A 27,700-nucleotide genomic window follows, 5' to 3' on the forward strand; every position below is an offset into this window, starting at 1 on the left:
AGGTGCTGTCCCAGCACCTGGCTCAGCAGGCTGTAGTCCAGATCCGTCCGCAGCGTCACCCCGCCGCTGTTGCTCAGAGGGGGCAGCCAGTGCTGGATCATCGCCCGCCGTGCCTCCTCGCACGGCAGGTCCACCAGGATCCTCTTCTCCAGCCGCCGCAGCATGGCACAGTCCAGCTCCCTGCAAGCACAGGACAACAGGGACTGTCTCAGCGCCTCTCGGCGTGGAGACGGGGCTTTGACAGCAAGACCCTCGCCTGTAGCTGTGCCAAAAGAAAAAAAAAGGGGTTAATTATCCAGTGTATCAGTGATATCCAGTGTATCCACTGTAATTATCCAGTGTTCAGTGATATGCTACTTGTGACAGCGATGCTAACAATAACAATCAGGAGTTGCAGTTTCCATCCTTTGCCCTGCTGGTCATCTGCAGGATGTCTCATCAGCAACAACCTCTCCCTTTCCCCCTCTGCTATTGAGGAGTCACTACAAATTGCCTGTCTGGGGCCATCTGAGGAGTAATTAATTGCTACTTAGTCAGGGATGCTCAGTAGGTATAAAATCCAGACTGAAGGTCTTGGATGTGAGGCTGTGTATTATGGCAGAACAGGACACCAAAGTGAGACTCCTCCTGCTGAACAAATTATACATAGCTGTTTATATTATTTATATTTTGTTTAATTTTTGTTTTGTTTTTATTTATATGGTTATTATTATAAATAAACAGCCACAAAGGACATTATCCTTATGAAAAATATCATATGCAGGGTGAATAGGCTGGATAAATGTGTCAGTGAGCCAAAAACTCTGATTCTGTCAATCTTAACACTGGTTATGATGTTTTGTCTAAAAAAAAATAAGAAAAAAGTCCTGTACCAATCTTTCTTTAGTGGCCCCATTCAGTCACAGACTCCTTATTCCAGTTTAAAATATTATTTACTCCTCATACCTGGCAAGAAAATCTCATCCAGGGGAAACCCACTTCAAAGTTTCTTAGGCAGAAGAACAGAAGCCCTAAGCATCATTTCCACCTGTGCTGGTTGAGCACGAGGAACCAGCTGCTGGAGGGTTCTACCTGCAACCTGGAACTGCAGATACACTTAAATAAATCTGCCCCTATCGCCAGTTCCCTGGGTGAAATATTTTTCCCAGCAAAGTCAACTTTAAAGCAACCAATGGAGTTTCTTTTTTCCTTCTAAAAGGAAACTCCCTTTTAGTTCACAGGGAGTTCAAAGACAGCTCAAGATGGATTTGTAGCCCAATGCCAGAACTGATTTCTGTCACCTTTGGTGACTTGTCTTTATTTTTTTTAATACCAAGTGTTTCTATTGCATAGTACATGATAAAAAAAAACCAAAAATGGGCATCCAAATCCCCACACAGGTGCCTGCCCAACCTTAGCATGCCTGGATGTCAGCTCTGCAGGAGCAGAAGTGTCCCTCTCCCCACTGTGTCTTGGTTTGGGAGACATTGTTCCACATGCACTGATCCAAATAATGAACACAAAAATCAAAAAACCAGGAGCCCAGAGGACAACAGGAATTCACTTAGATCCACCCCGTGCTTCTAATCAAGGCCTCAGAAGTAAACAAGAGAATTTGTTAATCAACAGCTGTTGCTATATTGACATTATCATTATTGCTATATTGATATTATTATTTTTATGTTGCTTCAGGTGCTGTCCAATGTTTAGTGCAATGCCTCTCGCAGAGGGTCCCACCCAGCAAAGACCAAGAATCATGTTAGTCTCTTTTAATCTTTCAAATGTATTTTTCAGCTCAACTGCTTAAAATTGCCTTGCTTGGCTGGAAATAATTACTCTGGCTGATAACCCTTTGCTGTTATTTATGCATATTAATACCCACATTATCATCATCTGTGTAAAGAGGGCAAAAGTTCTCAGGGTTTTAGAGGTCCCCACACAGGTACTCTAAAAAGCCTTTGCAGGTGAAGGACAACCAGAGCCAGCTTCTGCAAACAGCTTGCAAATCCTCCAGATGACATTTTCCATCACTCCTTCTGCTTCAGGCCCCACAAGAACACAGATTCATGAGTGCCCTTAGCCATGTTCTGTAGATAAGTCTCCAACAGAAGTCTCTCTGCTCTGCCCAGAGGAGCTATGCCACAGCTGCCCTGTGGCTGTCCCATCCCCAAAGTGTTCAGAAACAGGGTGCTTGAACAACCTGGTCCTGTGGAAGGTGTCCCTGCCCGTGGCAGGAGAGTGGAACTAGATGTGCTCTAAAGTGCCTGCCAACCCAAACCACTCTGTGATTCTGTGATTCTATGACTGTTTATCCAGAAGGTTACACTGACCTGTTGGCTGAAGAGGGAAATAAAGAAACAATGTTTTTGTTATCTCGAGTGTTTAGGTTGTTGCTGAATTGTTTTGTCAGTGATCAAATGCAAGGTTAAGTGACATTAACCAGAGCAGAATACATAGCACTGAGCCAACCTAAATTTTCTCTGAAACAACAGCCAATGAAAGTACTGAGAGATGCTCATGAAAAGATAAACAAAGCTCTACAGATCCATAAGATGGATGACTTTTTGCAATTAACATTAGGAGGCATCACAGATTCACAAAATGGTTTGGGTTGGAAGGTTAGAATCTATCGGTGTGCACCACAACTTCACCCATCCCGAGGGTAAGGGTGAGAAGAAAACAGCACTGCAATGAAAACTGAATTAAATGTGCTGATACATTAGGAAACATTCACTACATGATTAAGGATCTCTTTATTCTTTCACTAACAAGGCCTTTATTTTATTTAATTACATTCAACGATTTCAACAAGTAATTTGTTAATAGAACACCTTGCAGATGAGCAGCAGAAAGCAGGGCTGGGCAGCAAGCACAGGCTGAAGAGGAAGATCAATAGCAGCAGTGCAGCTTAGGACAGTGTAAAGAGCTTTGTTTAGGCTTCTTTTCATTCTTCTAAAAGCAGCTTGGTACTAATTTTTTTCCCCTGATCAATAAATATCTATGTTAAACAAATCTCTTGAAATCCAGCTTAACAACAAATGTTTGCAGAGCACAGGGCAGTGCTGTGAAGCCACAGCTTAGGTTGCAGTAGGTCTTTTGAAATTTTGTTGTGAAATATTCCTGTGGAGATGAAGTCTAGGTCTGACAGGAGGGACTAAATGTCACCTAATGCTCATAAAAATAATCTGTAAATATATAGTTGAGATCCTAAAAGAGGTTTAAAACCTGCTGACCTCTCCGGAGGCAGATAATCCCAAATTTCTCAAGGCTGGAAAACCCCAGTGATGTGAAAGCTCAGGCTTTCACCAGGCTTTCCATCCTCCTCAAACACCTTTCTAAGCATTTGCCCAGCCCCTTTTTAAAGCATTTTCTCTGTGGTAAGAACATTTCCACCAGACAAAAGAGAAAGTCCAAAAGGAAGTTCTACAGTCTCAGGTATAAAATTTTCAAAAGTGAACACCCCAGCTGCCATTCTTGTTCCAACACAGACTGACTACTTTCTTTCAGGGCAGATCCCTCAAAACAGAAACCTTGTCATTTTGTCCCAACCTTAAAAAAAGGCTGTCATTTTGGATGTTTCAAGGAAGCAATTTAGCAGCAATTAGAACTTCAGTAATATAAAATGATCAAAAATCAAATATGTAAAATACTTAAAACTTAATTCTGTGTATTTTACACAACTTCCCAGAAAGCTTATTGATTGTGTAAGGCAGATACAGGGTAACAAAATGCATGCAAAAATCTCTCAGCATGGATAATTATCTCACAGGATAATTTAAGAGATCACGGGTACAATGCAGTGCTCAGAGCTTCTTCTGAAATACTGCAATAATGTAAACATTTATAGTGCATTACTAACAAAGAGACAAATGTATCAATACTGTATTAATTCTCTTTCAAACATAACTGTCCACACAGAGAGCAGTTATTTTTTCAGCATTTTCTTGCACAACTAGAACACAATTAAATCTAATTCAGCTCAGTTCCTTTTATATGGATACTGTAACAAAATGGAGAGGATTTTGCACTGATTTAAATTCATGAGTTTGTCCAAGACATAAATCCCTGAAACCAACACAGAGACTTTGCTATTATGGCTATTAAAAAAAAACCAAACAAAACCATTGTGGCTCTGTACTCACACTTTTGGGCCAGAGTAGGGACCAGCCTAACTTAGTACAGCCAACTTCTATGCAAATTTTAGGTGTTCACACAGCCATTCTTTCATTTAAAGAGCCTGAAAACCCTGGATAAGACCAGCTAGGCTTACCTGCCACATGGGACTGATTGAAAATATTACCTTCGAGCCTCAATTCTCAGGCAAAAACTCCACTCCTGTTGTTTAATTCTATCTGCCTGTTCCTTGGACCTTTTCAGCCAGCCCTGACAAAAAGGGGATCAGCTGACAAGAGGAATAAAATATTACCACAGACTTTGTGAGAGATTATTTGGTGATATGCACAACCAAAATGTGCATTTTTATGGTCAAAATAATACATGCTTTAGGACTTTAGACTTTTGTATAAGTACTTAAAAGGAAGCAGCTGTGGTTACACACCCAGTGATATTCAGACTCAAGACACTCTCAACAGTCTGCTGATCACAACCCTGAGCTCTCCAGTCACAAAGAGACACTTTTGCAACATTTGTTCCCATGGCAACTTTGTAAGATTCAGCCAAAAAAATCACGGATCTTGAAAAACAATCCATAAATGAAGCTTGTGGCTTTGTGGGTGCAGAGGCCTCTCTGACTCCCAGCTGGTTTTAGGTGCCCTGCTCTGTGTCTGTCACACTGCAGAGCTGGCCAAGTGTCATCTCACTAAACAAAGCACCTTTAAGTCAAATTTCAAGTTTTGCCACTTGAAATGCTGCTGAACTGCTGCTCTCACGAGGTCATTCCACTAACACCTCCCACTGGGCTCCAACAAATGACTCCCAAACCATGGTTTGAAGTTCCCTGGAAACAGGACTGCTGTCTTCTCCTGTTCTGACCCAAGCCTGTGCTGTTCTCCATGTGAGAGGGGAATAGATCCACTTAGGTTCATGTACTTTTAGGGACAAGGGTGTCCAGAAAGATCTCAGTGCTGTGAGGATTAGCAGCTCCTCTCCTGAGCGCCCACAGTTGTTGCACTACAAATGTTACCTCCCTTCCTTATTCTCTCCAACTTGTCTTGTTTCCAATACCCATCCTGCCGATCTTGATGAAATTCCACAGTTCCAATCTTAAACTGTTTTTTGTTCTATACTAAATGGTGTTGGAGAAACAGGAGAATTTTGTCCCTCAACTTTTCAAAGTCACATTTGATAGTAATAAAATCCAACATTCCTATTTATGGAGTATCCTTCTAAGCACCATATGTTTTAAGCACCTTACAGTTCCAGGCTGAAAACCCTTCTTAGCTTAAACATAGTAAATAACTTGCCTATCGAGTAAAATACTCCATTTTAAATATTAGCAGCTGGTACGACTAGCATATGTTGACTTTATTATGGATTATTCTCATGTGACACAAATAGCAAGAACTGAAGAGTTTAAAAGTAAAAGCTCCAAATTAATCTTTAAATGCTTTAACCAAATATCAAGGCTTTTTCTGCAGAAGTCTAAATAAAATCTTTATCTGTGCTTAGAAGCTCATGAAAATGTATTCAAAATGTACTTTCTGGATCTCTTACCATGGCAGATTGGAAGCTGCTAAAACAAATACAAGATCATCAGATCGGGCCAAGCCATCCATCTGCACCAGTAATTCCGTTTTCATCCGCCGACTTCCTTCATGTTCACCACTACCAAGATTCAGAGACATAGTATTTGCTCAGTGCATTAATCATCTTTATTTATACAGTGTCATTCATGGCAACTGAGCCCTTGTCACAGTTTTGCCCCAGTTCAAAGCATGATTAAACTCCATTAGCTAACATCTAAGCATTAAAATCAAGCTTTCTAATGATTACTTAAATGGACTCTTTTCAGAGCATTAAAGTGAGAGAATTCACTATTACTGAATCCAAAGAAAATATTTATTTGTTTTTTTCTTCTGTTAATCCCCATACAAGACCAACGTTTACTGTGAACTACCTAGGGCTCCAATTGATTGATTGACTGATTGATTGATCTATAGCAGGGAATTCTTATAATGTGGTAGTTGCCATTAAAGAACTGGCACACCCACCTCTTCAGGGTAGCATTTTTCCATGAAGTGGCCATAAGAATATAAAACTACTACTGAATTCAACATTTTGCAAAATGTTCTATCAAAAGAAAACAGAAAAATACACCATACTGATATGAATTTAGAAAGGGGCAGAGACCACACAGAAAGGATCCTTCTTCACAAAAGGAGAACTTAAGCAAAGTGCTAAGAACTCTGGCCCCAATACAGGTAATCTGTTTTGCAGAAAACCAGCTGGAACTCTTGGTTCCAGATGTGAAGCTCTTGGAAACTCCTGGATCAAGCCCAGGGGAAAACATCAGGACCTTAGATGGTAAAGGCTGCAGTTTAGGTTTAATGACTTATTTCTGCAAAGGCTTTCAAACATCAATGCCAAGACAGTTTTTAATATGTACATGCAAAAATAAGTATTCTAAAAGGATAAAAGTCCTTTTAGAATATATAACCCAGTGATTAACAAGAGCTTTTAAATGTATATATGAAGGACAAATTTGGCTCATAATTTGCATCTATTAAATGAGAATTACTACAAGTATCATCTTTACAATTGGACATACTCTATTTACAAATAGTAAGCACACAACATAGACATACAATACAATATATATAAAATGATCATGTAATTAATTCACTGTACATAAAATCGCCTGTAATGGATTCCTAATAGTTGTAACAATATTTTTGTATTTCTCTGGCTTCTTTCCCATCCCTAACCTTTTTTAATGCGTTTTTAACTATAAACTGTCTTGAATCTTAGATTCAAGTAACAACATACTCCCAGTCCTGCAATGGGAAGTTCAATGCCACCAAAACCTGTCACTAATGGGAATGCCATTCCACTGTGTACACTCCCTATTACTCTGCTATGCCTATGTTCAAAGTGTCACAAAATAAACTACTTCTTACTTACCTCTAACAATTCACCTGTTTTTTCTCTCACCACTGCCCTTTATTTCCATTCCAAATCCCTTTAAAGTACAGCACAACTGGTTATAAAGCTCTGCACCTCCCCCCTTCTTGCTGTCCCTGTAACCCCTTGCTAATTCTCACAGAAGCTCTCTTGCTTCTCTGCTGTGACTGACACAAGCACTGCACCTCTCTCTTTCAGTCCCAAAGTGGTCCCACCAGTTACCCAGGAACAGTGCCTCTTTGACTCATAACTGACTCCAGCTCATCCAGGAAAATTGTGGAAGGAGCATGGTACCGGGCGAGCTCAAACAACACCTGTCAGAGAGAAGAGTAAATGTGAAGGAGAAACAGACACAAGAAGGCACTAAAGTGAACTGGCATGGAAGATCAATTAACAGCATCCACATCCCAGGGGATATCTGCTGGAAAAAAGCTCTGGGTAGGCTGAGGGTCCCTGAATCCTCTCAAAATCTGAGAGGTTTGTAAAGGAGATATAAAGAACACAGCCTTGTAATCCTGTCTTTATGTGTAAATCTTTCTGTCTAAATCCCATCAGAGTACCCTGAGAATAATGGGATAGAAGAAAATGATCCATCAGAGGATTCTGGGAACTCCTAAATTGTTACTGAGATTAAACATGTGCCTTTTGTTGTTGCTCCATTTGTACTTTTTTTTTTAAATAAGGATTTGAGGAAAAAAAATGCAGGTCAGCTGAAGCATAATGAAAGAAAATGCACTGATTCTTTTGATAAGAATCAAGCACTCATTTTTTTCATGATCAAAACAAACATAAATTGCTTGTCTTGAAGAATCACAATTTAAAAAATGGACTGAAAGCTGAAACAAAAAATGTGGATCTGCTCTTTGGAGAATGAAGTTCCATCTAATTTTCCATAAACATGGAGAGGCTTGTGTTAGGAGTAAGAAAATACTGTCAGTTCCTATTGAGTAAAGTGTTTTTTGAGTTTTTAGATAAGTATCACTAACAATATATATGAGTCCAGCATTTTTAAATCTGAATACTTGAAAAAATAAAATTTTAAAAGCTATATATTGTTTTCATTACTTGGAGCATGAAACACAGGGTTTAAGTCACTTGCCCAGAGTAACAAGTAGACCATGACCAGTATACAATTTTATTAGGAATATAATATATAAAATACAGAAATACCATGCAGAACTGAGCAAAGCAGGATGAGATGATATGCCTCCAAATGACCACAAACCCCATATATACTTCCCCTTCACCAGGCACATGTGATTTTAGTATATAAATTCACACAATACTTTTCTTAGAGCTCTCCTGATTGACAATCTTACTTCATTTTTTTATTCTGCCATAACTTTAATTAAGGGTAAAAAGCCACAAATTCATTATCAATGCATGTGCTGCAGCATGTTCACAAAAGTCTTCTGTATTGTGGTGGCAGAAATCAGATTGTCCCCACACACTCCTGCCAGAAAAGAAAATTCCAGGAAGCTACTGAGACAGATTTCAAGAGAATCAGTAGGAGAGAAAGGGAACGTCAGGAGAAAAATATGCAATTTTAAAGGACAAAGGAGGCAGGATGAGTAAGTGTGCTGCAGCCATTGCCTACATTTCAAGAGAGACAAACAATGTCATTTCCAGAGAATAGTTTGCTCTGGTTATTTGTTTCCAAGAACTCTGCATTTACCTGAAGTGCAGCCCAAGAGATGAGGGTAAGGCAGGTTAAGGGCTTGTGGATTTCTACTGAGCTAGTGGATGTTATGGAGAGATTCAGATGGGCAAAAATGCTACACATGAACCCCTGAACTTTTTGTACCACAGCTGAGCCATGCAGACTCCTTGCTAGTTTATACACAAAAATGCATTTACCCACTTGCCAGCAAACTACCTTCCTTGAAACAACATTACATCTGCATTTGACTGGAAGATCTTTGTGACAAGGGAGTCCTTTGCCCATTTTGTGCCACGAAGAACAATTAGGAATTTGGGAATCTAAATTACATTTTGCAGGGTGCCTAGGAGCCAACCCCTGCAAAATGTGATGTGAATGGATGTGAAGTGCTCTGAAGAGGTCACTAAGCACACACTAATTTGGAACTCTGATTGTCTGACTCCTGATCAGGCAGTCAAAGATCTTTGCTACCTTCAGAACATCTGCTCCATCTTACATTACAGAAATCTGACAACACGACAGTAAGAATGCAGTATGGGATTTCTACAGAAGTGATGTTATTCCTGCTTTCAGAACTAGGTATAACCAAAGTCATGTTTTGTCTAAATCAGGAAAGATTATGAGTATCAGAGGAACGCTTGTTTCCAGTTCTGTGCTGAACCCAAGTTCTTCAAGGGGGAACGTGATGTTTGTAAAAGTATAATGCATGAGAGAGGAATTCTTACCCGGACAAGTTTTTCTGAATCACCTCTCCATTTGCTGACAATGGTGGAGGCTGATATGTTGAAAAAGGTTGTATTGCATTCTGTGGCAACAGCCTTAGCAAGCAAAGTTTTTCCAGTACCTACAAACAACAATGTTTGAGAAAATCACTCTCCAAAGGAATAAAATGTGAATGTTTGAATAAATTTCCCTCATCATAGTATCAGCCAGGTAAAACCAGTAAAAAACTCATAGAATGGGGTTGAAAGGGACCTTTAAATACCATTGGGTCCAACACCCTGCAATGACCAGAGACACCTTCTACCATCCCAGGGTACCCCAGGCCCCATCCAGCCTGGCCTTGGACACTGCCAGGGATCCAGGGGCAGCCACAGCTGCTCTGGGCACCCTGGGCCAGGGCCTGCCCACCCTCCCAGCCAGCAATTCCTCATTCCCAATATCCCATCTGTCCCTGCCCTCTGGCCCTGGGAAGCCATTCCCTGGCTGCTGTCCCTCCCTGCCTTGTGCCCAGTCCCTGTGCAGCTCTCCTGGAGCCCCTTGAGGCCCTGGCAGGGGCTCTGAGGTGTCCCTGGAGCCTTCTCTTGTGCAGGTGAGCAGCCCCAGCTGTGCCAGGCTGGCTCCAGAGCACAGCGGCTCCAGCCCTCAGAATATTTTGTGGCTCTTTCAGGATTGTTTGGAGAAACTCAGGTAATACAGAACTGCTAATGTAGATTCTCCAAATCCCGAAGTAGTGCATGCTGAAATGGTCAGATGCCTTTTGTGGCAGGAACACTTAAACATTCACAGGAGCAAATGAATTTCATTGCAGAGAGAGGCTTTGCAACCTGACTCAGGTGGTTCTTGCACCCTCTGCCCCCTTCCAGCCACATCCTGGAGTCAAAGTGGGGCAATGGGACCAGGGAAGCTGCACTAACAAGGAAAACAACCAGCTAGAAGAAGGCAAAGTTTCCACCCCATTCCCAAAACAACGCCTAAAAGCAGAAGAAAAGAAGGACATTTTTTACTTTGGAGGTAAGCCCATGGCAGATTTATTGACAAACATAGGATCATGCCCATCTTGATTAAAATGGTCCAAGCTGAGTAAAACCAGAGATCTGAGTTTTCATTCCCCTGAATTGTTAGTGTAAGTACTGTCTCTGGAAGATTCCACTATAAAAATAGCCAAGGCTCACAAGAAAGGGCAGGTTTGAGTGTCAGAGATGGACATAACCATCCATCATTCTCTCTTTTTAATTTATGTACAGAACATGCTTTTTTAACAATCTGATCTAATTAACATTGATGATTTATCCACAGGACAAAACAGGAAGCAGTGACAAACACAAAGATGTGGTAAAAAGCTCTCCATACCTGGTGGTCCATAGAGCAATAATCCTTTCCAAGGGGACAGAATGCCAGTAAACAGCTCTGGATACTGTAGGAAAGTAATTTAGGGATTAAAAATGTATCATCAAAGACAAACTGCAAGTGATTGTAGTCCTCACCTTCACTACTCTTAGCACATTCAAGAAATTTGAAGAGAGGCATAAAACCACACCAAAACAGCGTGACATGTATGATCTGAATACTGACAAAAATGCTGTATTTTTTATTAAAAGCCTGTTTTCAGTGCTTGTTTTTTCTTCTTTTTTTCCAAGTGCAATTGATGTGACATTCTCTTCTAAAAAAGTAATTTTTCATGGAATTAATATAGGCCAAATCCAGCATTTCTTACAATGCCAAAGGTGCCAAAGAATTGGACCTAACTCATACAATATTAATATTGAAAGGAAATTTTTCTGTAGAAGAATGCAGGTGACATTTCAGATTGAACAGGAATAGTTCTGGCATGAAACAGGAACACCAACAGCTCTAACACAAATGGCCTACAAAAGCACAGAAATACTGAGAACTCTAAAACACCACTGTAACTGCAAGGAAACAAGCTCAGCACTGGTTTTGTCAAAACTATTTAGCACCTTACCTTTATGGGGTAAACAACTGCTTCCTTGACCAGCCTTTTAGCTGCATCCAGTCCTATAATATCATCCCACTTCACGTTTGGCTTATGGAGATAAATGTCCTGCAACACACATCACATCTTGTTAGCAAAACTCCTTCTGCAGTCGCATAACGACTCTGGTAAAGTAAAAGGATCGACTGAGGGATAAAATAGTGGTGCTGTTAAGTGATACAGGCTGTATTATTTAACCCTAGGTACCAGGGACCTCCCAGGAGGGAAGCATACACAGCAAACACATCCCTCCAGGCCCCAGTTTCCCTAATGTATTGCTAGCAAATGTAGATGCTGAGCAGATCTTCCTCAGATCTGTTTTCTGTTAGATTGCTTTAGGAACCAACCAACAAATCAAGAGCAATTGGGATAAGAAGGTTCACCAACTCTAATATTTTGTCTCTACTGGATGTTTAAAAAAAGAAGTAAAAGTAATAGTGACACATTGGTTCAAGTTTACACTACCAATGGACTTCAGTAATTCAAATTACATCTGAATCTTTGAGCTGAAACACCTTTTTCAGTGAATTTTTCTTCCCTGTTTTAAACATGTTTATTTTATACTTACAAGTTCCACAGTTCACTCATGTTCAATGTGAAAATATTTTATTTTTTTAAACTTGATGCTTAGCAACATTATGGTTAGACCTATTACTTACTTTTTGGTTTTTTTTAAACTTGATGCTCAGTAACTTTGTGGCTGCACCTATTACTTATGTTATTACCTATTATAATGTTAATACCTATCATTTATGTTATTTCTTGTGTTGTAAGTAACAGTGAAAATTTTCTATTTACTCCACTCTATGCAAGATTTTATAAGCCGCAAGAAAAGCTGTGAGAAACTCTGCGACAGGAAGAAATTTTTCCCCTAAGAATCTATCAAAAGATAGATGGTAATAAGTCTATGCCCTGAAACACTCACTAAATTAATTTCATTTAATTCATCAAACTTCCCAAATCTTCTGTGAATCTTTCCATTTGCCTTCATAATATTTTGTGGCTTTGTGTTCCAGGGGCTAATTGTTCTGCAAAAAAATCACATCCTCAGTACAAATACTCAGGATAAATTCTGCTCTCCAACAAAAATAGTCCACACAGACTGAAGACAAATTATGTGGTTGTGTCCAAGGGGAAAAGTTAATACAATTAGAAAAAAATTATTTATATAGACTAGATTACACTTTCCCTGTCTATTAGCAGTGAATTAAGATGAATCAGATTTCTGCTATTAAGTAGAGACTTACATAACTGTTTCCAAATTAAATTAGATTGTGTTATGAAATAGATATAACATGCTATTTATTTGTATTGATTTATACAGTGTTGATTACCATGGCAACTAGGAACATACCATAATGGAGCACAATTTAAAAAACACACCATAACAAATGGAAAGCAATTTTATTTGCTTCTTTTTGTTAATGTAGCAGCAAGAACAACATTATTTTAAAGGTCTACCAAAAATAAAAGACCAGACAGGAATTGAAACAAATGAAAATTTTCTTACTTTAAGGTTGGAAATTTCCTAAGACATTTCTTAAGTTCTACTAAATGTCAAATACAAAACGTGTGGACCAAGAATTTGGGCCATACACAGATATAAAAATTAGTCACCATGATTTTTAGAAAGATAATTTTAAGCAGTTTTACCCAAGATGTTACCACTCATGATATTTATATCCAGAAAGTCACAACACTACCAAACACTGTGGTGCTATGAATCCTTTTTGATGAGTGACTCATCCAAAAGTGGTGGGTGCTAAGCATTTGTGTGTGCTGTAGCCACGGATCCTGGGCAGACCAGTGCCTGTTTGTTAGGCTAGACCTCAACCCAGGAGTGACATGGAATACTGCTGACAAGGCTATGGTTCCCTCCAGGGGTCAAGCTGCCCATCCTGCAGGAATCCCCAAGTCTGCCCTGGGACATGCTGCATTATTGATGCTGCCCAGGCAGTGCTGGGATGAGGGCACTGTTGCACAGTTAGAGCATCTCTCCACTGCACCACTGAGAATGCACAGGGAGTGCAGACTGTGCAGGATGCACAAAGCAAGGCTCAGGACAAGAGGCCAGTGGTCCCTGGGCTGTCCCAGCCAGGCTGTGCCACAGCCCCAGGGCAGTGCCCGTCCCTGTGCCAGCACTGCTGAGGCACCTCCAGTGCTGGGGACAGCTCTGGGCCCTCAGGACAAGAGAGACCCTGAGGGGCTGGAGCGTGTCCAGGGCAGGGAACGGAGCTGGGGAGGGGCTGGAGCCCCAGGAGAGGCTGAGGGAGCTGGGAAGGGGCTGAGCCTGGAGCAAAAGAGGCTCGGGGGGGACCTTGTGGCTCTGCACAGCTCCTGACAGGAGGGGACAGCCGGGGGGTCGGGCTGTGCTCCAGGGAACAGGGACAGGAGCAGAGGAAATGGCCTCAGGCTGGGCATGGAGAGGGTCAGGGTGGACACCAGGAGCAATTCCTTCATGGAAAGGTTTATCAAGCAGTGGCTGCCTAGGGCAGTGGCTGAATCCTCATCCCTGCAGTTTAAAAGCCATGTTGATGTGGCACTTGGGGACACAGGTTAGTGGTGACCTTGGCAGTGGTTGGCAGTGCTGACCTGATGACCTTAAATGGCTTTTCCAACCTAAATCATTCTCTAATTCTAAACCATGCAGGAATACCAGGGTTTAATAGTAATTTTGGTAGATGTTATCTAGTAGATACATTCAGAATTCAGATATTGCTGTGATACTAGCACACTGCCCACAGTGACTACAGCCCTGTGCCTGGAATGGAAACTGCACCCAAAGGGCAGAAACAAGGTTTCTCCCACCATCTGATCACAGCCAGACAAAACATTAAATAATAGTTGGTTTTAGCTAATGTATTTAAATCTCTCTTTCAAGTGAAGTATTGCACTTTTTTTGTAGCAAAGAGAAAAGCCATGACAGCCTGCACAGCATGATTAAATTACCTCTTCCCTATTAGAAAGGAATGGACTTAATTATTTCCTCCCACTGTGCATCAGAAAGAAACATCATTACATGTAAAGAAATGACTTGTTGGGGAGCTATGTGGAGGGAAAAATAACTTGCACATTCAAGAATGAACACTATCAGTTACAGTAAAAAGAAACAAACAGCATTCCCATATGACAAAGATAACCAACATCTCTCTACAACTGACATGGAGATCTGCTCTTACTTTGCTTACAACCACTGCAAGTTCTCTCATCTCACCAGTCATGCCAGTAAAAGCACTAAGAGGTTTCAATAATCGTTCCTAAAGAGAAAAACATAAGTTCTTGTCAGATTGTAAGTATTTTTAGACAAACTATTATGTATTTTTAAAAAAACTGATACATTGAAGTAATATAAACTTTTAAAGTCGTAGAGATATGCGTAATAATACAAATTTTAAAGTAAAACATATTTGCAGTGTTGTGTTTTCCTCTGACAGAATCTAACCATAATCAACATTAAAATGAACAGCTCTTTTATTGCATTTATAGTCGTAAATATGACCTACACAGACTAAGAGGAGTGAAAAATGTAACTGTAGATCACTGTTTTGTCACATTATCTTTTTGGATAGTTTCTTCCAGTATAGCAAGTTGCCAGGCAGACAAGCACCACGAAAGCTGGATGCACTATCTGAGAAGTTCTGCCTTGTGTATGGAATGTTCACAGAAAATTTATCTCAACCATCAAAATTCTGTTGTTGTCTCAGCTGAAGCAAATGCTAGAGACATACCAGAGCTGAAAGGAACCAGGATTTCAACCCCAGAAGTTCTGCAGGTGTCTGCATTTTTTTTTTTCATCTTAACACCTCATTTTCATTTGTTGCCTGCTTTCATATTCAGAATAAACAACTGTCATCAAATTAGACCACTATCAAGTATGGCTGTCCCTTCAAGGAGGCAATACACCTCTCAGAAATCCAAGGCCTTTTTTAGCACTTGGGAACAAAAACAATGCTGTTGAAGTATTTTGTTTTGTTCCTGGTTGTGCAAAACTTAAGTTCATATTCATTGGATGGAAATATGAACAGAAACACTTACTGACGGATCTGGATCACAGTTAAGGCCGTTCAAAGGAATTCCATCTGATGACACTCTGACAGCATCCTGAATCATATTGCGGAAGTCAATTATTTGGCCCTAAAGGAGAAAAAAGTGTTGCTGTAGGATTTACCATGGTGGTAGCACTACTCTTAAAAATACACTGGACCAAATTTTGCTTGCAATTACAGCAGTGTGTTTCCTTAGATGCATATACAGTCCTAATTATGGCAAAAACTGACCCCAAAAACTGTGGTAGCAATGGGGATAGAACACACAACTCAGACAATTCAATAATTTAACTGCAGAGCCTTTCATTACCTCATTCAGGAATTCAAAATTTATCAGTCTTAGTTATTTACCACGAGGCTTTAAAAAACTAATATTCCTCTCTGAGTATGTTTGAAATAGTATTTAACGAAAAAAGTGCCTCCTATGCAAAGAATTATAATTTTTTTATACAAAATTATAAAACACTCTTCAACTGACTATACAGAAACATTTTTATATAAAAATAGACAAAAACCCCTACCATTTGATATTTTTGAAAACCTCTGTGCTTTTTTTTCCCACATACATATTTCTCTGAAATATGAGAAACCACATAGCAGGTTTCCACCAACCTTTCTTCGGTGAGAGCTGTCTCCTCCAGTTTTGCTGATTCCTGAGATGCTTAAGCCAAAATCAGACGGATCCAGAGTATCTGCACCATCACTATCCTAAAGAAAAATGCCTTTTAAAACAGATGTGTTGCCAAGTAAATGGATTGAAGATATTACATTATAGGTATCATTCCCTCTTTTCACACAGGCCCAGATGAAGTTCCAAGAGAAATACTGATCATTTAAACACCACTGTAGATTTAATTGGACTTCATCTAACTGGTGACAGCAGTGAAAGCCATGGCTCTGGAGCTCAGCAGTGAAGTTATTCCATGTACTGAGCAGAAAACTGCATTTTTCATAAGACACAGCTCTTACAAACAGTGGAAATGACAGGCCAAGTAAAAGGCACAGAATGCCAACTCAGAAATGAGGAGCTATTTTAGGAGCTATTTTAGTAACTTCACAGCAGTTTCTGCTGTATACAATCCAAAAGGCAAAATTTTGGGGTATTTTTATGGGTAGCAATAGGTCAGAGAAGAGTTCCTCTTGATGCAGAAATATAGACAGCCCCCCAAACAAAGGCTGCAATAGACACAGTGCTTGCCCACCAACCTGCTGTTCCTGTCCACCCTCTGTAAAGGCATGATAATAAAGTAGATTTCACAGCAATCTCACCAAAATGATACTCTCAAACCTAAACATTACAGACCCAAATTACTCCCCACTCTCAACTTATGCACTGTGAAGATGCTTACAAATGATACCACTTCATTCTTTGTTTTGTTTTCTGGCACTAAAGGATGAATATATTGGTGTCAATGGAAAAAAAAAATACTCTGATTGTTTTCAGTATAGGTTCAGTTATATACCTCCTTTCCCTCTAATTTTTGCCTATGACTGCCCCCAGACTCATGTCCAGAAATTCTCTCAAGGTCTTGCACCTATAATCCTTAAATGACAAAATCAGTAAAACCCATCAGTTGCACAATTATTGTGCAACTCCCATCCTCTTGCTGCCTACAGACTCCCCAGACAAAATCCCATTAATTTCAACTGTACTGCTGCCAAGATCAACTAAAACATGTTTAAACCTGTCTGGGGCTCTCCTTGGTGGAGGATTTAGGTTCTTCTGTACTCCCAGCTGAAGTTTTTGATACTGATCGTTGCACTGCCTGTTGTTTGACCCTTGGTACATTCTGAGAAGAAGCTGCTGTCCTAGAATAAAGAAAAAAAATGCAAGACTTCCATGATTTTTTTTCCCTTCAAAATTCCAAGAGACTAAAACCCAAAGCTGCCAAATAAAGCAGTTTTAGGCTAACTTTGCTTCCACTGAAGTTATAGCATTAATTTCAATCACAGCAGAGTTCAATGCTTACTTTTTTCAAACACCCCACCCCACTTTACCCATACTGCAGAAGTTCTGTAAATTGTCTGCCTCTCCATTTGGGAAACAAGTCTCTAATTTCCTCCAGCCCATACAGAAAAAATGCATCACACAGTCAGGAGCATGGCTCTAGGATTTGTTGTTCCTCTGGTATCATAGCATTATCTTAACCACTGTGCATATTTGCTTTTACTAGGAAAATTTTCTGCCCAGAAAACACCCCACACATATATCTCACCTTCTTGCTCTTCCTCCGCATCTCAGCTGTTGTTTATTTTCTGCTGAGGCAAAATTAATATTGAAATGGAAAATAATTAAGGATCTAAAAAGGGCAATTTCAACCTTTTTTTCCCTTTAAAAATATTTTTAAGCACACAATAATGACCTTGGAAATAAATGCATAAACAGGAATACAGCATTTAAGCACTGCAAGCTTGCAAAAACTTACTGAAAACAAACTTGTGTTGGTGAGAGTGCTTTTGCTTCAAGCTTTTTACATTTTAGCTTATTCAGTCTTTGGTTTCTCTGCTTACATTTTAAAACCAGCATCCTATTCACAGTAAAATGGACACCACCAGAAATTAGATTAAGTACAATAATTTAATATAGCACACAGAATGCTTATTTAATGCTAATAATTTTTTTGTTGCTGAATTGGGAAATATGAATTTGCCTTACTCCTCTGAAGAGGAATCAAGTTCAACATAACAAGAAAGAATAAATGTCACATTGCAATAGTGGTTATCAAACTATGTTATCTTTTGCAAAATTTTAAACAACTTCTGTCAAAGGAGAGATTTTTTTTTTTCCCCCACAAAATGTCCAACTTGCAAAGCCCAAATGTGAACTCATAAAGCCAAGGATTTGTATGATGCTACCAGCATGCCCCTGGCTGCTCCAAAAACACCTCTTCTTTCAGTGTTCTCTGAACAATGCTCTTCCAGTCATGATTCTCACACCATAAAATAATCCTTCCCAAACAGTTATTTCCCTGAAGGAGCTTGGGAACATGGTGTGTTTAGGGGCAGCAGAGCCCATGGAGCGACCTGTAATCTTGTGGGTATATATACAACATTTCCAACTCATTGGAAATGAGCATGGAAATGACCATCCTGTTACTGTAGGACTTGCCAAGAGTGCTGCAAAGAATTCAGTAGGAAGGAGCACCACACCAAGGGTTTTATTTAGATAACCAAGTCTGGCAACAGGCACAATTTAGGGCATAGTAAAAACTGCATGCAGTGAAGGAGAAGAAGCTACTTGTGCTTTAGGGAAAAAGGATGATGCCTCCCTTCCAGCATGGCCACAAATCTGAGCTTAAGTAATAGCTAAGGTAATACTACTCCATGCCAGAGAAGCTTTACTGACCAAAAAATGCATAATGAGAGCTTTTAAGTGTCCAAGAGTGACTTTTTGGGAATTCTTTTTTAACTTAGATAATGGATTCAGTCTTGCCTACTGCTCTGACTATGATGCGAAAAAAATGCTTTATAATATTTTTTTCACTCTTGCCTCATAACAAATCCTTTTTGCTTTGTCCTGCAGGGCTGTTGTTCAGCTTTTGTATTAATACCAATCCATAGGTTCTAGATGTACATGCCTTTTTCAAGCAAATTTCAAGATAATTTCAATCACTAAACACTTTAAGCTGGAAAAAACACCTCTAAGACCATCCAGTCCAATTACTCCCCCACCCCTGCAGTGGCCACCACTGACCCACGTCCCCGAGTGCCACATCCACATGTGTTTTGAACTCTTTCAGGGATATTGCTCCACCACTTCCTTGAGCAGCCTGTGCCAGGGTTTGACAACCCTTTTCATGAAGAAAATTTTCCTAATGTCTAATCCAAACTTAGGTCCTTCAAGCTCTTCATCACTTATTCTCATACAGTTGGTATTATGGCTTCTCCAAGTTATATTTTGTGCTCAAGTGAAAAACTGTTCAGGCTCTCAGGGCTATAACAGACTGCTCATATTCTGATTTGCCACATTCTGTATCATTCATCCACTATTCTCTCCCCATGAGAAGAAAGTGGACAAGTATATCTTTGCCATAATGCTTTGTGCTTAGCTGACATTTTCCAATACCAAAGCAGCTTTCAAAAGACAGAAAAATGCCACCTTCTAGTCCCCTTATATAAAGAAAAAAAGGAAAACAGAAGGGGTCAAAGCCACCTCTCTCAGTTCTGGCGTCTTGTGTGCTAGAACTTCAGAGCTGTAACCGTAAGGGTTGGAACATTAAATGCTGACATACATGACAAGGGCTGTGAGCATAGTAGGGAAATACACATTTTAGACTTTGGAAACAAAAGCTTTCTTTTTGGAACAGAGCCACATACCAGTGTCCAGGACCCTTTTGGTAATTTTTGGATACTTTTGAAATTTTACAAAATAGTAGCTTTCATATTCCATCAAAATTGTCTCAAGATCAATGTTGTCACAAACTTCAAAGCCACGTAAACCTAATTTTGTCTCTTGTTCCAAAGCATTTGCAGCATCAACATATCTGGCAATTTAAAAACAAACAAACAAGGATCAAAAAACTGAGAGTCATCATTTTACTCTGATTTCTGAGAGAAGAAGCAGACAATGGCACTAGCAAGCATATGGTATTTTAACCTGTCCACAACCCTATTTTTATACAAGTATAAACTCTATTTTAATAAGCTTTGTTGGTTGATTTAAAGTATTTTGAAACTATATAGGGATTTTTTGTTTCAGAAACTGAAACAATTTAGCAAAGCAAACTGTGAGGACCCCTCATAGTAGTTTGCCACTCCTCACATCAACCCAAAAGCCCACATGGTCCATTCAGCCAACAGAGGACAGAAAGATGCAGTACAGCAGGTCAGATACACACAATCCCACAAGGGTAGAGCACTATTATTTAAAAAACATACCCTTTCTCCATTAAATAATGCAAAATTAGAATGAGGAGATTTTTCCGACGAGCTTCTGTTCGCATCTCCTCCTGTGAATTAAGACAGAACTCTAGATCAAATGTAATATTCTCTTTATTGCTGTTATAAACATCTAAATGTAGCCTCTGGAAACAAACAAATTAACACAACAGCATGTAAGAACTGTAAAACAACTCACTGTTAATAAACACAAGGAAAGTGGTTTTGAATCTAATTTTTCTTACACATTATCAGGGCTACTGGATGGTTAGAAACCTTTTCCTAGAGAAGAGAAAATTATTTTAGGGTTGAACAAATAACTTACTTCCCTTACTATGGTTATGGCTCCCAACATGTTCAGACTGCTGTGAATTTCAGGGCAGGACTCTTGCAGACCTCAGTGCTTCAGGGACTGTGCAATGAAACCTTGTGCTCCATCCTGGCTGTGTCCTTCCCTTGCAACCAGAAACCTGGTCTCTGAGTGCCTGGAGAAGGGGGACTGGTGAACAGGTCTGGGATCTGCATGACTCTACTACAAGTAAAGACCAGCTGTAACACTTGCTGACACCTCCCATTTCATAGGCCTTGATGTATAAACACAACAAATGAAACACAGACACTGGAAAAATTAGTGGATTGGGATAACACAAAACTTGCATGATTTTCACACAGGACTGACAAAAATCAGGACTCAACATGAAGAAATCAATATGGAATAAGCCCCATGGATGTCTTGGCACAGACTGGAGAACCCAAAGTCATTCACAAATGGTTAAGCAATAAACACAAGGCAGCATAAACATCCCTTTCTTCATTCAGTGAAGCTTCATCTGAGAGAGTATCAGATGCAGATACTGAGTATCAAGTTGAGGAAAAGGCGCAGTGGAAACAGAATCAGGCAAGATCATGGAATAAAGCCTTACTCTGATGAAACGTGCCATATATGCTCAGTGTCTGCAGAGAACTTCTGAGATTTTGGATCATAACAGAAGGTGCGACAATGAAAGCTCTAGAAATCAGCACATACTTGAAACTGTGACCACAGAGAAAGCAAGTATGGCCAAACACACATTTAGGTAAATTAATGACTTCCCTTTTCTTTTAGGTTGGGAGCATTGAGAGTTGGACTTGATGATCCTCATGTGTCCCCTCCAACTTGAGGAATTGTGTTTTTCCTCTGATTCTGTGATTACTTGTGAGGACTCAGTGTGAACAGGAAGGAGTGACACTTAATGGATGGGGAAAGAGCAACAATTTCTGTTGATTGCACAGCACACACACATCCCTGATCACACTGCAGAGTAAAGCTACACAGGCTCCTGCTTCCATCCCCAGTTTCCCTCCCTTCTGTCCCACTGAGCAGCATCCTCATCCATCCCCAAGGGAAAGCCTAGCCCAAGTGTCACCTGCTGTCTGCGGGTGACACACACAGATTTCTGTCCTCTTCATACTGCAGACAGAGCCCCACCACCTGTATCAAGGACTTGGGCTGCTCTCTGCCTGTGCCTGGCACACAAAGATGCCAAGGAACTACTACTGACCAAGGCTGATGTTTTTAAACACCACAAGATGTGCAAAAGAAACATATATACATAAAGACCATTACTCTATCCTTTCTGGTCTCTTGGAAGAGAGAGCAACCATAGCAGACTTCTGATAGTAGAGAATCACTTATTCCAAAAATCAAAGGTGTTTTATGGGTGGTGCAAAACCAATTTACCTCTTTACACACCACTCCTTTCCTAGGTTAGACCTGCCTCTGCTCTGCACACCGTGCTCGGTATCACATGGCATTCCACTACTAATTTCAACTTGAGATAGCATCATCAGCTACTGTTTTATTTTAAAATAAAATCTGCCAGCCTATAAAATGTACTGGATAGAACTGGGAAAAAGTATCCCAGTCCAGCGGGTATTTTCTGGGACGTTTGCTTCAGTCGTGGGGCCATCTAGTGTCAGGACTAAGGAAGAGCTGAGGTCTGCTCTTAACGTTTCCTGCGGAGTCTAAGAGAACTGACATTTCACACATTGCAAACAAGATTCGTAGAATGTTCATTCTGGTTTTCTAGAATGAAGGCTAAAACTGGCTGGGGAAAAGGGAAAAAATCATAACCCCTTTCTACCTTTGATACCTTCTTGAGAAACTTTCCAAAAGAAGTTAAAATACCACTTCAGTGGTGGTACAAAGATAATTTTTCCGAACCATTTTGGTGAAAAAGGAGTGCCGTGTAAATGTTTTGTAGATTGGTAACTCTTGAATGAAGCAGATTGGTTCCTGGGAGCTGCTGCAACGAGAAATGAACCAATTCTGAGAATTGCCATGACCAAAGAGAGAACACACACACTCTGAGATGAAAGGATCTTTTCTTTCTTAATCTTTTGATATGCTGGTGCTTGGAAAACAGATTTTGAATTTATGACATTTACCATTTCTCCTGGATGACCTGAAATTCTGAAACACATCTGGAGATGCAAGAAGGAAGCTGGAGTCATCACTTGCTGAGAATCCCTATACATCCTTTGAAAGACAACTGCTCCTGGAGGTTTATGCTGGGAAAGATTAACTGTTGTGTTTGCTAATGCATCAAAGGGCAAGGTTACAGCTACCTCTGAATATTTAAAATACAGTATGCAACATAGTGGCCACCACAGAAGACAAACACATCAAGTGTTTCATGGAATAAACACGGATATTCTGACAAGAGAGGAATTACCTCTGCCTGATGGACTGACAGGGTTCATGATCCATGGTTGGAACTTCCCTTGAAAAGAATTTGTGTCCTGGCACATCATCTGCTGCTGTTCATCCCCTTTTGTTACTTCTGATATCCCTAAAGCATTTTAAGTTCTAGTAAAATAGCGATACAGTGATCGGCAGTATCTCAAATAATTTAAGTACAGACTTGCTTTGGGGGTAGGATAACATGTGTCTATGTGAGCCACCTACTTCAACCTTGACACAGCAATGTTCTTCTGGTTGTGCTGACCAAACAGAAGGAAAAATGAACCTTTACATCCCAAAAGAGCCCCATCTAAAAATGAGAAGAGGGTTTAGACTGAGAGGTTAGTTCTGTCTTTAACCTCTGTTAAGAAGAACGCAAACAGCAATGGCTGATTTTGAGAATCAGATGTGTCCAAGGAAAATTAACTAAGCTGTTAATTAACTGACAATGACTAGGTTGGACCTGAAAAACAAAACTGAGGTATCTCTGGTAGCTCAGTTCTGTAAGAGTTCTATAAACCAAAGAAAAATCAAGGACCTTTCAACATGCATCTGCTACCAAGTCACTGATCTGGTGAACCAGTGGCATATGGATTATTGCCTACCAGTCCACCAATCCCTTTCCTACATTTCACCATTATTTCACCATTATTTTAGCACACACTCTTTCCATGAGGCAGATGAGCCTCTGTCTGTGTCAGTGCCACCAGGAGCTTTATCTGTACCCTTAAAAGTGCTCCGTGCCCACCCTGGTCTGCTGTCCTGAGCCCCAGTTTGTCCTCTAGGACTGACCCACTGCACTTATGTCCAAAAAAACCCTCCCTGCCACAGTCCAGGCAGATACTAACACTGCTGAAGGCTTCTGCTGTGCTTAGGGAGGAAATGGCAAATCTTACACAGCATGAAAAAACAGGAGTACTTACAAGTGCAAAGTTACTTAAAATTCAGTTTAGCTTTATAGTGATCTAGCCTTTCTGTTTAATTAGTATTTAGAATTGCATGTTGTTTATAGCCACTGGTATTTCAATAGATGTTTAAATGCTTAAAGTTTAATAAGCTTCCATTCTTAAAAGAACAGAAAAACATGTGTAATTAAATTTTCAATTACTAAAGGGGGTTTTGGGGTCCATGAAATTAATAAAACCTTAAGGCACTTAAATGTGATCTTGTTTTAAAAACTAAATAGTCGAGCACTTAACTAATTAGCTTCAACACTTCTAGTGTTATTTTCTTTATTTCTAGCTTAACTAAAGAGTGGCACATATTCCTTTTTTTGAGTCATTTTGAATTAAACTCTAATAGAGTTGTGCATCTTAGGTGCAATTGTTTGTTTAGTCATTTCCACACCTTTCATTAAAATGCATTTACATTCAAGTAAAATCAACCAAGTCCCTTGTGCAATTTCCTGAAATTAATGGGCCTACTAAAAAATTAATTTAACTCAGAAACATTTCACTATCATTTGACCCAATATATTCTGCATGCATTTTGCATGTTTGTTGGGATGAAAAATAAAGAGCTACAAGAGTAAGTCATCATCTGGGGAGCTTGGGAATAAGAACTCTTCTGCTTTAATGCATGCACTCTAAGGGCAAACAACTAGGGCAGTCAGATGTGTTCAGAAAGATCTCTGATTAGGAACTTGGACAAGAGGCAGCCAGGTGGCTGTGCAATCATACAGGGAAAGCACTAATTGTAATACACCCTTCCCTCTTTGTCCTTGGGATCCCGGGATGCTGACAAGTATGGAGTCCCTCAAAATCAAGCTGGAACCACGTGCCAGGACAGAGGCCTGATGGGCCCACCTAGTTTTCCTCTTCCCTCCCTCCCTCCACCACCCTGTACTCCCACAGCTTTCGATTCCCCATAGCCCTTTGGATATTTGCACCCTTGACAGGCTTTTCAGAAGGCTGAATGTTCAGTTCTTGTCTGGCTTGCTGACCGTACTTTCTGAGAAACACAAGCAGAAAATGGAACTGGTGAGTTTTAAACGATGTATAACTTGGCTGCCATTGAATAGAATTTCCCAGGACAAAGAAAGGGCGCTTTGCCCTCCTCTCTCCTCCAAATAACACGAGGCTGCTGCAAACAATAGAGTTGCCAAAGTTTTTCAAGGATTACAATGAGCTTTCATAATTAAAGACATACAGCGAGCTCACCATAGAACTTATGACTGGGAACAAGAAGGAAAAAAATCTCCCTGGCAGCTTCAGGTGTCTCTTCAAGTCACTAATCAAAAAAAGAGGCTCCAGACTTCTGCTCCTCTGAGAAACACAAACGACTCGCTCATCTCTATACCCCAAATATTGACTGTTACCTTCAAAAGGCTATGGAGAAGCCAGTTTTTATCAAGAACACATCAAACCAAATCCTGAGGCACAGCTGACAGAGCTCTTGAGCTCCAGTTCTCATTCCCACAAATGTTTCTGCATTTAGTATCCAGCACCATCTTTGGGACAAAGGCATGGAAATCCCCACTGGTGAAGTTAAAAATCAGGTCCTCTTTTCTCCTCTCCTCCTGTCTGTTGATGCTGTTTCAATACCACACCTTCAGGCTCCATTTGCAGTGGTTGAGATCTGAATTCACTTTAGGGCTCAGAAGGAGACCATGCTAGAGGATCCCATTCTTAGGAAAATATTTCTATCATATTAACACTTCCTGAGGAGAGGATATTGAGGGGCAGGCACTAATCTCTCTGATAACCAGTGACATGATCCAGGGGAATTTCATGGAACTGAGTCAGAGGAGTTTCAGGCTGGATATCAAGAAAAGGTTTTTTCCCCAGAGTGGTCAGGCACTCAACAGGCTCCCCAAGTGGTCCAAGGCTGCCAGAGCTCCAGGAGTGTTTTAACAATGCTCACAAGAACATGGTTTGAGTTTGGGGGCTGTGCTGTGCAAGGCCAAGAGTAATCCTTCTGGGTACCTTCCAGCCCAAAACATCTAAAGCTCAGTCTCAGGACTCCTCCCAAAACATATCTTTTGTGAAAAATCCCATACTTTCATTCTTAAGTAAGAAGAGGGATTCGTGTATGCATGCACAGCACCTAACAGCTGTATGGGAAAGGCTTTTAGCATCCCTCAGACTCACTCCCTCTGGTGTAATTTAACCAGCAGATGGAAGCAGAAGAACAGGTTATGAAATTCAGCAAAATATTGCTGTTTCTTGCCTTTCTAGAGCAAGAACCATAGAATCATTGAATTACAAGACGGTGTGGATGGGAAATGACCTGAAGACTATCCAATTCCAAACCCAGCCATGGCCAGGGGAACGTTCCATTATCGCAGCTTGCTTCAAGCCCCGTCCAACCCGAACTGGGGAAGGGGCAATACAGCCATGACTTTTTGAAACAAGAACGAATGGAGGGAGGGATACGGACTGTCTCCTTTGGCCGTGCCTACTGCTCCAGAACCATAAGAGAGGGGGTGTGGGGGATCCACTCCCGCCCCAGCCCACCAGGCCCAACCCCGTCCTCGCCGCCATGACACCACCAAACCCGGCGCATGCGCAGAGCGCCCCGCTCCCCGTTGACAAGGCAACCGCGACGCGCAAACGCGACGTGCAGCCGCGCCCCCCGCCGGTTCTCACCGTTTCCCTCGCCTGGTGGGTGGTTCTCAGAGCCTGGCAGGTGAGCTCCATGGCGGCAAGAAATGCCGCCGGTTATGTTACCGGGAATGCCGCCGGGAATAGCGCACCGAGCGCCCGGACCCGCACCCCGCCGACCCCCCGAAGGGGACAGGCGCGCCCAGCCTCCCCAGCGCAGCCAATCGAAACGCCGGAAGGTGAAAGATTGACTGAAGAGCTGCCCAATCACGAGTAGAGGAGCGTGCGTGGAAGGTGGCACTGGCCAATGGCCGGCGAGTTCGCCTGTGTGGTGCGGGGCGGTTGGGCTGAGGGGATGGTGCGGTCCCGGCCCCTAAACAATCTAAAACTACCCAGAGCGAGCGAAACCAACCTAAACTGAGCCAAATCAACCTAAAATATGCCAATCCAAGCCAACCCAACCCAGAACAAGCCAAATCAACCCAAACCATGCCAATCCAACTAAACGCCACCCCAAACAAGCCAAATCCAGCCAAAACACCCGAATGAGCACAGCGCAGCTCACTCCATTTTGAGATGTGCTCGGCTCACCTACACAGCTGAGGTGAGAACCAGCAGAGTGCAGTTCGCCTTTCACATCAAGGGCATTAAAATGGAGACCACCGCTGTGAGGGAGCACAGGGCTGTGAGAAGCGCTCTCTTCGGATCACAACTCGGCTGCCTGGTCGCTGCAGCCTCCTGGGCTTCAGGGTGAGAATTATTCAAGAGTGAATTGTGTGTGTTGGATGTGGTCCGGCTTCAGTCCAGCTGGAGGAGAACCTATGATTGGGCAAGACGAAACCTAAAGCTCAGTCTGAGGACCTCCACCAAAACTCCTCTTGCATGAGGAATCCTATGCTTTTCTCACACAGTGGGAGGATGAATTGATGGACACATGCACAGCTTTGTGGGAAGGGCTTTTGTTATCCCTGTTCCCAAATCCAATAGCTGCTCAGTTCTTGGGCAGGGTAATAACCAGGTTCTCACATCACGCAACACAACCTGGTCTAATGGAAGGAGCCCCTGACCATGGCAGAG

The 27,700-nt window shown here is 41.1% G+C and overlaps 1 protein-coding gene across 1 annotated transcript in view; it reads right to left on the reverse strand.

Moving 5' to 3' along the window:
* Positions 1–26,719, reverse strand: part of KATNAL2 (katanin catalytic subunit A1 like 2) — a gene marked incomplete at both ends in the record, with an annotated part of 28,280 nt that extends 1,561 nt beyond the window's left edge. The window contains 14 exons of the mRNA XM_084224976.1: positions 18–180; positions 5,653–5,763; positions 7,282–7,373; positions 9,445–9,563; positions 10,793–10,856; positions 11,406–11,504; positions 14,615–14,692; positions 15,471–15,569; positions 16,094–16,189; positions 17,167–17,290; positions 17,698–17,740; positions 19,799–19,965; positions 20,360–20,430; positions 26,669–26,719. Coding sequence (XP_084081102.1) covers positions 18–180; positions 5,653–5,763; positions 7,282–7,373; positions 9,445–9,563; positions 10,793–10,856; positions 11,406–11,504; positions 14,615–14,692; positions 15,471–15,569; positions 16,094–16,189; positions 17,167–17,290; positions 17,698–17,740; positions 19,799–19,965; positions 20,360–20,430; positions 26,669–26,719 — 1,377 coding nt within the window. The remainder of the gene's footprint in view (positions 1–17; positions 181–5,652; positions 5,764–7,281; positions 7,374–9,444; positions 9,564–10,792; positions 10,857–11,405; positions 11,505–14,614; positions 14,693–15,470; positions 15,570–16,093; positions 16,190–17,166; positions 17,291–17,697; positions 17,741–19,798; positions 19,966–20,359; positions 20,431–26,668) is intronic.
* Positions 26,720–27,700: the final 981 nt, after the last annotated feature.

The sequence above is a fragment of the Fringilla coelebs genome (genome assembly GCF_963513975.1).
Source record: "Fringilla coelebs genome assembly, chromosome: Z".
Taxonomy (NCBI): domain Eukaryota; kingdom Metazoa; phylum Chordata; class Aves; order Passeriformes; family Fringillidae; genus Fringilla; species Fringilla coelebs.